The sequence below is a fragment of the Mandrillus leucophaeus genome, unplaced genomic scaffold, assembly GCF_000951045.1.
Source record: "Mandrillus leucophaeus isolate KB7577 unplaced genomic scaffold, Mleu.le_1.0 Scaffold463, whole genome shotgun sequence".
In the NCBI taxonomy this organism is placed as follows: Eukaryota; Metazoa; Chordata; class Mammalia; order Primates; family Cercopithecidae; genus Mandrillus; species Mandrillus leucophaeus.
This window is the reverse complement of record NW_012104954.1, coordinates 335,725-347,608: the sequence shown is the minus strand read 5'-3', so window position 1 is coordinate 347,608 and position 11,884 is coordinate 335,725. Positions and strand designations below refer to the sequence as shown.

The 11,884-nt window shown below is 56.0% G+C and overlaps 1 protein-coding gene across 1 annotated transcript; it reads left to right on the top strand.

Moving 5' to 3' along the window:
* The first annotated feature begins 3,167 nt into the window (after positions 1 to 3,167).
* Positions 3,168 to 7,945, top strand: NACC1 (nucleus accumbens associated 1, BEN and BTB (POZ) domain containing). The gene is made up of 5 exons (XM_011994885.1): positions 3,168 to 4,127; positions 4,206 to 4,379; positions 5,524 to 5,629; positions 5,731 to 5,828; positions 6,401 to 7,945. The coding sequence occupies exons 1-5, from the start codon at positions 3,182 to 3,184 to the stop codon at positions 6,658 to 6,660; spliced, it is 1,584 nt and encodes a 527-aa protein (XP_011850275.1). The 5' UTR covers positions 3,168 to 3,181; the 3' UTR covers positions 6,661 to 7,945.
* Positions 7,946 to 11,884: the final 3,939 nt, after the last annotated feature.

The window sequence follows — 11,884 nt, the reverse complement described above, 5'->3', positions numbered from 1 at the left end:
CATAAAATTAGCCAGACGTGGTGGCGGGCTCCTGTAGTCCCAGCTACTCGGGAGGCTGAGGTAGGAGAATGGCGTGAACCCGGGAAGCGGAGCTTGCATTGAGCTGCGATCGTGCCACTGCACTCCAGCCTGGGTGACAGGGCAGGACTTCATCTCAAAAAAAAAAAAAAAAAGAAAAGAATTCTCACTTTTACCAGTGGGGTCAGGTAGAAAGCCACACCTTCCTTTGATGACTGCCCCAGAGTGTCATCGAAGGACAGCCTTCTCACGTCCCACACAGCCAGTTCTTCCTCCTGGAAGAGGCAGTACAGGGTCCGATGCAGAAGTTCACACATTGAGACCCCCACTTCCGCCACCTCCCCAAGCTGTTCAGTGTCGGGGGTGGGCTCTCTGAGCAGCATCAGTTCCCATTTCTGGAGGCCAAGGTGGGGGATCGCTTGAGGCCAGGAGTTCTTGACCAACCTGGGCAACATAGAAAGACCCTGTCTCTACAGAAAGTTTAAAACTTAGCTAGGCGTGGTGGTGTACACCTATAGTCTCAGCTACTCAGGAAGTTGAGGCAGGAGGATCCCCTGAGCCAAAGAGTTCAAGACCCATAGTAAGCTATCATCTTGCCACAACACTCTAGACTGGATGGCAGAATGAGACCCTGTCTCTTTAAAAAAAAAAAAAAAATTCCCATTTCTTCCTCCCCTCCCTGCCCTCGAGCACTTTTGAGCCAATTTGCTTGAATTAAATATGTATGGCATGATTTCACAGTTTTATTTCTTTTTAAATATTATTTACTTCTGCAAATAGGCATTTCGTTCACCAGGTTTAAAATTCAAAAGACCTGAAAGTGTACTTTGCAAGTCTCCTCCCCACTTCTGCCCAAAGGAAATCAGTCTCACAGTTTCCTCCTTTCTTTCTTTTTTTAACAACTTTATTGAGATGCTCACACCATGCCCATTTAAAGTGTACAGTTAATGGTCTTAGTATATTCACAGAGTTATGCAACCATCACCACAGTCAGTTTTAGAAGATTTTTCATTACGTCAAGAATAAACCCCAGCCGGGCGTGATGGCTCATGCCTGTCATCCCAGCACTTTGGGAGGCTGAGGCAGGTGGATCACCTGAGGTCAGGAGTTCGAGACCAGTCTGGCCAACATGGTGAAACCCCATCTCTACTAAAAATACAAAAATTAGCCGGTGTGGTGGTGCGCACCTGTAAGCCCAGTTACTCAGGGAGGCTGAGGCAGGATGAATCACTTGAACCTGGGAGGCAGAGGTTGCAGTGAGCCACGATCGCAGCACTGCACTGCAGCCTGGGCAACAGAGTGAGACTCCATCTCAAAAAATAAAAATAAAAATAAAAAAAACCCCACACCCCTTTGCTTTCCCTCACCACACCCCCATTCTCCCTGCCTCCCAGCCCCTGGCAACCACTAATCTGCCTCCTGTCTGCATGGATTTGCCTGTCCTGGACATTTCCTATAAATGGATCATACAATCTGTGGTCCTTTTGTTTGGCCTCTTTCACTTGGAATAATGTTTTCCAGGGACATCCATGTTGTAGCGTGTGTCAGAATTTCCTTCCTTTTTATAGCTGAATAATATCCCATTGTATGGACTGACCACATTTTGTTGGCCCATCCATCCGCAGATGGACGTTTGGATCGTTTCCACCTTTGGGCTATTGTGAATAATGCTGCTGTGAACGTTTGTGTACAGGTTTTCAATGCGGGCGAATGTTTTTGTTTTTCCTGGGCATGAATTCCAGGAGTGGAATTGCTGGGTCATACGGTAACTTTCTTTAACCGTTTGAGGAACCATCAGACTGTTCTCCATGGTGGCTGTGCCATTTGACGTTCCCACAAGCAGTGGAAGAGGGTTCCGGATTTCTCATCCTCGCCAACTTTTTTGATTCTAGCCAGCCTAGTGGGTGTGAGATGGTGTCTCATTGTGGTTAGGATTTGCATTTCCCTGGTGACTAGTGATGTTTTCTTGTAATTTCCCTGATGACTAGAGATGTTTTCATGTAAGTTCTTTATTTATTTATTTATTTTTGAGACAGTGTCTCTGTCGCCTAGGCTGGAGTGTAGTGGCGCAATCACAGCTCACTGCAGCCTTGACCTCCTGGGCTCAACAGATCCACCCCTGCACACCCTCCTTAGTAGCTGGGACCACAGGTGTGCTCCACAATGCCGGGCTAATTTTTGTATTTTTCGTAAGAGGCAGGGTTTCGCCATGTTGCCCAGGCTGGTCTCAGTCTCCTAGGCTCAAGTGATCCACATGCCTCGCCATCCCAAAGTGCTGAAATTACAGGCATGAGCCACTACTGCACCCAGCCTCGTATAATTTATTTTTTTATTTTTTTATTTTTTTGAGACAGTCTTATTCTGTCTCCCAGGCTGGAGTACAGTGCCGTGATCTCGGCTCACTGCAACGTCTATCTCCTGGATTCAAGCAATTCTCTGGCCTCAGCCTCCCTAGTAGCTGGGACTACAGGCCCACGCCACCTCACCTGGCTAATTTTTGTATTTTTGGTAGACAGGGTTTTGCCATGTTGGCCAAGCTGGTCTCGAACTCCTGGCCTCAAGTGATCTGCCTGCCTCAGCCTCCCAGAATGCTGGGATTACTTGAGTGAGCCACCACGCCCGACCTCATGTAATTTCTTGAGTGATCATTTAGTCATTCAACAAACAGTGATTGAGGGGCATGTGCCCAGCACTGCAGACTCTGGTGCACAGTCAGATGACCCTACCTTACTGGCATTTCCGTGCCAGTACACTGCAGAGATACCATATATGTAGCTGGTGCTAGCAATAGCTGGCACTCAGAGGTAGCACACTGTGTCCTAGCTACTCTTCCAAGCACTTAAGCACATTCAGTTACTCTTTAAGTACATACGGAATAAGTATGCGTTTGCCCCCCTCCTCTTTGCAAGGGACAGTGCGTGGCCACCCTGGTCTGCAACTAGGTTAGCAGATTTGACCACATATTGTAAAAGTGAGTGTACCAGGACAGATAGGGTAGAGGGCTCTGTGCGATTTAGCACCATGGCAGATTCCATCGTGTGGATGTCCCTCCAGCAGGGGAGGTCTTTGGGGCCAGGGCTAGGCCAGCACCCACATTTGCCGCCTGACCCTTTTCCTCCGTCTCTGTCTCTCCATTCCTCCCTGCCCCCGTGCAGCCGCCGCCATGGCCCAGACACTGCAGATGGAGATCCCGAACTTTGGCAACAGCATCCTGGAGTGCCTCAATGAGCAGCGGCTACAGGGCCTGTACTGTGACGTGTCGGTGGTGGTCAAGGGCCATGCCTTCAAGGCCCACCGGGCCGTGCTGGCTGCCAGCAGCTCCTACTTCCGGGACCTGTTCAACAACAGCCGCAGCGCCGTGGTGGAGCTGCCGGCGGCCGTGCAACCCCAGTCTTTCCAGCAGATCCTCAGCTTCTGCTACACGGGCCGGCTGAGCATGAACGTGGGTGACCAGTTCCTGCTCATGTACACGGCTGGCTTCCTGCAGATCCAGGAGATCATGGAGAAGGGCACCGAGTTCTTCCTCAAGGTGAGCTCCCCAAGCTGCGACTCCCAGGGCCTGCACGCAGAGGAGGCCCCATCGTCGGAGCCCCAGAGCCCCGTGGCGCAGACATCGGGCTGGCCAGCCTGTAGCACTCCACTGCCCCTCGTGTCACGGGTGAAGACAGAGCAGCAGGAGTCGGACTCTGTGCAGTGCATGCCCGTGGCCAAGCGGCTGTGGGACAGTGGCCAGAAGGAGGCTGGGGGCAGCAGCAACGGCAGCCGCAAAATGGCCAAGTTCTCCACGCCGGACCTGGCTGCCAACCGGCCTCACCAGCCCCCGCCACCCCAACAGGCTCCGGTGGTGGCAGCAGCCCAGCCCGCCGTGGCCACGGGAGCAGGGCAGCCGGCCGGTGGGGTGGCAGCAGCAGGGGGCGTAGTGAGTGGGCCCAGCACGTCGGAGCGGACCAGCCCGGGCACCTCGAGCGCCTACACCAGCGACAGCCCTGGCTCCTACCACAATGAGGAGGATGAGGAGGAGGACGGCGGCGAGGAGGGCATGGATGAGCAGTACCGGCAGATCTGCAACATGTACACCATGTACAGCATGATGAACGTCGGCCAGACAGGTGAGATGCCGCCCTGCCCCCCACCCCGCCAGCAACCCCTGCCTCTCCTGCCACTCGTGCTCTACTCTCTCCCTGCAGCCGAGAAAGTGGAGGCCCTCCCGGAGCAGGTGGCCCCCGAGTCCCGGAATCGTATCCGGGTTCGGCAAGACCTGGCGTCTCTCCCGGCTGAGCTTATCAACCAGATTGGGAACCGCTGCCACCCCAAGCTCTACGACGAGGGCGACCCCTCTGAGAAGCTGGAGCTGGTGACAGGTGGGCTGGCCTTGCCCCAGATCTCTCCCCTCCACAACTTTGGAGCCAGCTGGCCTGGGCTGGGCAGCTAGTTAGGAGCCCCCAGCACCTCAGTTTCCCTATCTGTGCTGTAGTGTTGGTAACAGCCACCCTCAGGGTGGGGGCGTTGGTGAGATGGAGGTGCTGATACAGCAAGGCCTGGCCTCTAGGTTTCTGACTTAAGGGCTCGGGGTGAGCATGGGCAATTATTGTTTGGCCACATGGGTAGAAAAGCTACTCCTGGGCTCCTGTGAAGGTCAGTTATTTACCTAGGTTAAGAATTTGGGCAGGCAGGGGGGCGAATGCCTGTAGTCCCAGCTACTCAGGAGGCTGAGGTGGGAGGATCCCTTGAGCCCAGGAGGTCAAGGCTGCAGTGAGCTATAGTGGCCGCTGCACTCCAGCCTGGGCGATAGAGTGAGACTTCATCTCTTAAAAAAAAGAGAGGCCGGGCGTAGTGGTTCAGCACTTTACGAGGCTGAGGCGGGCGGATCACGAGGTCAGGAGATCGAGACCATCCTGATTAACGGGGTGAAACCCCGTCTCTACTAAAAATACAAACGATTAGCCGGGCGTGGTGGCGGGTGCCTGTAGTCCCAGCTACTGGGGAGGCTGAGGCAGGAGAATGGCGTGAACCCGGGAGGCGGAGCTTGCAGTGAGCCAAGATCGTGCCACTGCACTCCAGCCTCGGCGACAGAGCGAGACTGTCTCAAAAAAAAAAAAAAGACGACGACTGTGTTTGGCCCTTGGGTCAGAGTTCCTGGCTGTGAGCCTCCACTCCCTGTTGGTCCTGCCAAGCTTGGGCTCATCTCTAGCTGGTGACAGCCAGCGTGCCCACCTCACACAGGCTTGCGGCACGACCGGCCACATGGCAGGCGCCCTGAGGATGGTGAAGCCACCCTTTCTGTCCTTTCCTGAGCACTGATGAGGTGGGGGGAGTCCCAAGGAGCCTCCCCTGAGTCCCAAGGAGCCCTTGGTGGGTAGAGGTGTAGGGGAGAAGGTCCCTAGGGTGAGTTTTTGGGACCCAGAGCCAGGGAGGGCGTGGGGTGTTCTGAGATGAGGCCTGGCATCGTGGGGGCTGTGGCGGTTTGGGGGCACCCCAGGCCATCCTCTGGCTTCCCCTCACCAGGCACCAACGTATACATCACAAGGGCGCAGCTGATGAACTGCCACGTCAGCGCAGGCACACGGCACAAGGTTCTCCTGCGGCGGCTCCTGGCCTCCTTCTTTGACCGGTAAGGCCCTTGCCAGAGCCGCAGGGAGGGGGGTGGGGTTGCCCCATGTCCCCACCACCACCAACTTGAGCGCTGACTCCCTCCATGTCCCCTGCCCCCAGGAACACACTGGCCAACAGCTGTGGCACCGGCATCCGCTCTTCTACCAACGATCCCCGCCGGAAGCCCCTGGACAGCCGCGTGCTCCATGCCGTCAAGTGTGAGTGTCGGCCCAGCTGAACAGGGCGTGGGCCCCGGGCATGCAGGTTGACGTTTTCTCTCAGCCTTGGCTCTCAGAGGGGCCTAGAGTTTGGTGTTGAGAAGCATTCTGGGACTCAGTCTGGCCTTGCTGGGAAACCGGCTGTGATTGTTTAGAGATTTATTCGTGGTTGGGGGATGCGGGTGCCGAAGGGAAGCCAGGGAGCCTGTGTCAGGCAGGAGGGTCTTGAACTCAGGGCAGTCTGGGAGGGATGAGGCAGCCAGACAGTGCTAGCCACTCCTCATGGGGGGCATCTAGATTTTCGGGTGGCCTCTCCCAGTTACTAAATTCTGGCAAATGATCCAAATTTTTCAAGAACACGGGGCCATCCCATCAAAACCCACACATCCCCATACATGGCTGAACTCAGTCCGGTGTAGGGCTGGGTGCACATGGTGTGGTGTCCTGGCTACGTGGCCTCACTCGTCTCCCCTTTGAGGGGGAGTCGCAGATGCTGGCAGGGGGGCTGGTGAGTAGGCCTTGTGGGAGTCACCTGGCCCCCGTGCCAAGGCCGCACCCACCCTGCCCCACAGACTACTGCCAGAACTTTGCCCCCAACTTCAAGGAGAGCGAGATGAATGCCATCGCGGCCGACATGTGCACCAATGCCCGCCGCGTCGTGCGCAAGAGCTGGATGCCCAAGGTCAAGGTGCTCAAGGCTGAGGATGACGCCTACACCACCTTCATCAGTGAAACGGGCAAGATCGAGCCGGACATGATGGGTGTGGAGCATGGCTTCGAGACCGCCAGCCACGAGGGAGAGGCGGGTCCCTCAGCCGAGGCCCTGCAGTAACCCGCCCGGCCTCCTGCGGGGCCTCACACTCCCCCTCCCAACACACACACACCCGCCATCTTGGTCATGAGCTACTGTCTGTCCCTCCCCAGGACCCGCGGTGGGTGCTGCATGTTCCCGGCCCTCTGCCCCTCCTGTCCCACCCCCTTCCCCCACCAAGAGCTGGGCCGGGAGAGGACTGCAGGGCAGGTGGCGTGAGGTCCGTGTTGCCTTCTTTAACACACACTCGTGCAGTGGGGGAGTTCTGGCTCCCCAACCTAACCCCTAGCCGTCATCTCCACACTCACCAGGCCCGCCAGGGGAGGGGGCTGGCCTGGGGGTCTCGGGAAGGCCCCCTCCCCAGGCCCTGGGCCACCTCGCGGAAGCCTTCAGCCTCCGCCCCTCACTGCAGCCCCTTGGGACTTGAGGGGGCCCCAGGGGTTCTCAGGACCCCTCCCACCACCTCCCAGTGCTTCCACGTCTCCAAAAGCGCCTTCCTGTCACCCTCGTCTGTCCCTGCGCCTGGGGGCTGGGGTAGGCGAGGCCATGGGGACTACCCGTTTTACAGCTGGGGAAATTGAGGCTCCGAGAAATTGCACAACCGACCTAAGGTGGCCGGCAGTGGTGTGCCCGGTGCCCTTTCTCCTCTTTTCCGCCTCTGTTGCCCCCATTGGTCCTCTGGGGCCTCAGAGAGGCAGGTCCTAAAGGAGGGGGGGTCTCTTGGGGGCAGATCAAAGGTCTCGGAGGATAGAATGAGAGGTTTCCAGGGCTGGCAGAGCGTGTGCGTGTGTGTGTGTGCAAAAGTTTTGCTTTCAAACAAATGAAGATACAAGAGGCAGTAGGACCTGGGTTGGAACCCAGGGGAGCAGACTGGGGGGCTGCTGCCCCTCCCTCCATCTCCCCACCCCCACCCCACCCCACGGCAGGGCTCCTGGCCCCCACCCCCTGTACATAATTTTTAAAACATTTTTTTAGCGAATGAAATATTGAAGTATAAGATTCCTTTTATTTTTCAAACCAATGGGGCTGTGTCTGTTGTCCTCCTCGGTCCCCAGGGGTGGGGGGTACCGTGGAAGGCAGGATGGTGTCGGGGGACTTGGGGGCAGCCTGAATATGTGTGTGTGTGTGTGTGTGTGTGTGTCTGGGGTGTGGGTGTGTGTTTCCATGGTAGGACTCCAGTCCCAGCTGCTGCCTAGGCTCCTGTGGGTCCCGCCGGGTTCCCCCTCCCCTGTCCACCTTCCCCAACAGGGCTATAGTTTAAGGGTGTCCCAGGCCTTGGCTGGTTGGCTGGGCCCAGCTCCTGGCGGCTGGGCTGGGCTGGGCTGGGCTGGGCTGGGCAGGGCAGGGCAGGGCAGGGCAGGGCAGGGCAGGGCAGGGCAGGGCAGGGCAGGGCAGGGCAGGGCCGGGCCAGGTCGGGTCCACTTCCATTGTTAGCAGTTGTTTGCAGAATTTTCTCTTTTACCATTCCTCTCTTTTTGTTCTCACCCAGAGTGGGTGGTTTTTTGTTGTTGTTTTAGATTTTTATGTGAAGGCAGAGAGTTTTTTTTTTTTTTTTTTTAAACTCCCCATCCCCCTACGCGGGGTGTCATTTCACCATCCACATCCTTGTTTGTGTTTCTGGCCCTCGTCCTCCCTGCCTCTCCTCTGCCTCTCCTCTGCCTCCCCAACCCCTGCCTACCCACTGCTCCCAGGGGTCTCTCCAGGGGCAGGGGGATTTCAGGAGATGGAGTGGGGGCCAGCCCCGACTGGACCCTTGGAATCTGATTCGGAGACCATCCCCCTGATGGGACCAGCAGCCCCACCGGCCTACTGGGGGTCCCTCTTAACATCTGCTTGTTGCGGGGGTCAGTCATGAGTGCCAGGGTCTGGCTGGGGTCTTGGCACTGTCTTCCTGGCTGGGGCCTGGCACCTTAGCCCCCAGCCGGTCTGAGTGGGGGATGTTGACACCCCCAGCTAAAGCACAAGCACCTTAGTCGCCCCTCCTCTCCCCCCGCCTCCTGGCCTGCCACCCCACCCCAGCGTTTACCCCAAAGCACAATGCCCTGGTCACTTGGCAAGCAGCTGGGCCTGACGGAGGCCGAGGGGCAGACCGGGGCTCCAGCCAGACCCCCGAAAGGAAGCTCCCCCACTTCCAGGCCTTAGTTGGGGTGGGGGGGCAGCTTCTGGGCCTGGGGTCTTCTCTCCCCCACCCCCTTGTCCTGGGTAGGCCCCTGCCTGCCCCTCTCTGCCTTTTCCTTGGGTGTCCCTCTTCGAGCCCCTGTGGCACTGGCTTGGGTGGCAGAGCCCACTTGTTTCAGGGACCCCAGGAGGTGCCCCCTGGCTCCCGGGACTGTGTGTGGGTCTGGGGGATGGGGGGGAAGAAGGGTGGGGCAGCGGGTGCAGGGGAGGAAACTCCTCACCAGGAGAGCCAAAGACAGGGTTGTGCCTTACCCCAGGAGCCACCCCTGTGCCCCCCTTGCCCTGCCATTCACCCTCCACCCCTCCCCCTGGGCGGCCTGCTGCTTTTTCCTTCTCTTCCTCCCCTGTCCTGCCCTGAGCTGCATGGTTCCCCCACCCTGGGCAGCCAGGAAGGAATCTGAATGGAGAATCACCAACCACCAGAGAAAAAAGACTGTGGGGCCCTCCCCTGCCAACTCCCCTTCCCTGGCCGCCCACTCACCCACACCTCTTTCACGCAGGACAGGCTGCCCACCCTGTCCACGTGAAGTGCCAACGCCCTCCCCACCCTGGGCCGAGCCCCCATCCCTCCCTGGGCCCCCAAGTGAGATTGCACATTTAACTACTGTAAGGAGAGGAGCGGCGTTGGCAAATGTGAACCATGAGAATATCAGTGATACTGATGAGAATAAACTAAACGCCTTTGTAACAGCCTTGCTGCATGCTTGTTACTGGGGGGCCCAGGGAGGAACACACCCGGGCTGTGCCCAGCAGCCCCAGGTTGCTGACTGCAAACTGATAGCCTCCGATTGTAACACGTGTGCAAGTTACCCAAACAGATACAGATAACACAAAGGGGCTGGCTCTGCACACTCAAGCCCCCAGCCTGGCTTCAGTGGGCCTCTTTAAACCTAGGAGAATCCTGGGCAACACAAGAAAAAAAAATTTTTTTCTTTTTTTTGAGATGGAATCTCACTCTGTTGCCCAGGCTAGAGTGGCATGATCTCGGCTCGCTGCAACCTCCACTTCCCGGGTTCAAGCCATTCTGCCTCAGTCCCCCTGGGTAGCCAGAATTACAGGCACCCACCACCATGCCCAGCTAATTTTTGTATTTTTAGTACAGACAGGGTTTCACCATGTTGGTCAGGTTGGGCTTGAACTCCTGACCTCAGGTGATCCACCCGCCTTGGCCTCCCAAAGTGCTAGGATTATAGGCGTGAGCCACAGCACCCGGCCTTTTGTTTTTTTTGAGTCGGAGTTTCACTCTTGTTGCCCAGGCTGTAGTGCCATGGTGCGATCTCGGCTCACTGCAACCACCACCTCCCGGGTTCAAATAATTCTCCTGCCTCAGCCTCCTGAGTAGCTGGGATTACAGGCATCCGCCACCACACCCAGCTAAATTTTGTACTTTTTTAGTAGAGATGAGTTTCTCCATGTTGGTCAGTCTGGTCTCCCAAAGTGCTGGGATTACAGATGTGAGCCACCACACCTAGCCTAAAAATATACTTTTCATTAGCTAGGTGTGGTGGCATGCACCTGTACTCCCAGCTATTTGGGAGGCTGAGGCAGGAAAATCATTTCAACTGGGAAGGTCAAGGCTGCAGTGAGCTACGATGGCACCACTGCACTCCAGCATGGGCAACAGAGTGAGATCCCATCTCAATAGAAAGAGGGAGCTGTGACTCTGTCAAGTTTACAGCATCACTGGCTCGCTCACTCAGTGCCTGCCTGTGCCGTGGCTGATCCCCCAAGCCCCAGAAACACATCCCATACACACACACTGCACAACACATTCAGAAGAGCACTCATACGTTGGAAGAAAGAACATTAAAGATCCGCAGGGCATGGTGGTTCATGCCTGTAATCCCAACACTTTGGGAAGCTGAGGCAGGTGGATCACCTGAGGTCAGGAGTTCAAGACCAGCCTGGCCAACATGGCAAAATCCCATCTCTACTAAAAATGCAAAAATTATCTGGGTGTGGTGGCGGGCGCTTGTAATCCCAGCTACTCGGGAGGCTGAGACAGGAGAATCACTTGAATCCAGGAGGTGGAGGTTGCAGTGAGACAAGATTGTGCCACTGCCCTCTAGCCTGGATGACAGAGCAAGACTCCGTCTCTAAATAAATAAATAATAACATAGAAGCCAGGCACAGTGGCTCACACCTATAATTCCAGTACTTTGGAAGGCTGAGAGAGGAGGATCAGTAGAGCCCAGGAGTTTGAGACCAACCTGGGCAATATAGGGAGACCCTGTCTCTACAAAAATAAAATAGCCAGGCGAGGTGGCATGCACCTGTGGTCCCAGCTACTTAGGAGGCTGAGGTGGAAGGCTGCCTTAAGCCCAGGAGTTTCGGGCTGCCGTGAGCCATCATTGTGCCACTGTACTCCCACCTGGGAGACAGAGTGAGAGAGACCCTGTCTCAAACAAACAAACCCAAAACAGGCCAGGCACAGTGGCTCATGCCTGTAATCCCAGCACTTTGGGAGGCCGAGATAGGTGGATCATTTGAGTTCAGGAGTTCAAGTTCAAGACCAGCCCGGCCAACATGGCAAAACCACATCTCTACTACAAATAAAAAATTAGTTGGGTATGGTGGAGCATTCCTGTAATCCCAGCTATTCAGGAGGCTGAGGCATGAGAACCGCTTCAACCCAGGAGGCAGAGGTTGCAGTGAGCCGAGATCACGCCATTGCACTCCAGCCTGGGTGACAGAGCGAGACTCCATCTTAAAAATAAAAATAAAAATAAAAAGATCAAGAGAACCTAAGCCATTAAAAAAAAAAGATTCACCTGGGCGTGGTGGCTCACGCCTGTAATCCCAGCACTTTGGGAGGCTGAGGCAGGCAAATCACTTAAGGTCGGGAGTTTGAGACCAGCCTGGCCAACATGGTGAAACCTCATCTCTACTAAAAATACAAAAATTAGCTGGGTGTGGTGGCACATGCCTGCAATCCCAGCTACTTGGGAGGCTGAGGCAGGAGAATTGCTGGAAACCAGGAGGCGGAGGTTGCAGTTAGCAGAGATCGCACCACTGAACTCCAGCCTGGGTGACAAGAGTGAAACTCTGTCTCCAAAAAAAAAAAAAA

Excerpts from the sequence above, each read along its gene's own strand:
- NACC1 (XM_011994885.1), top strand. The coding sequence starts at position 3,182 with ATGGCCCAGACACTGCAGATGGAGATCCCGAACTTTGGCAACAGCATC. Across the intron at positions 4,128-4,205 it reads GATGAACGTCGGCCAGACAG|CCGAGAAAGTGGAGGCCCTC; the intron begins GTGAGATGCCGC and ends CTCTCCCTGCAG. Across the intron at positions 4,380-5,523 it reads GAAGCTGGAGCTGGTGACAG|GCACCAACGTATACATCACA; the intron begins GTGGGCTGGCCT and ends TCCCCTCACCAG.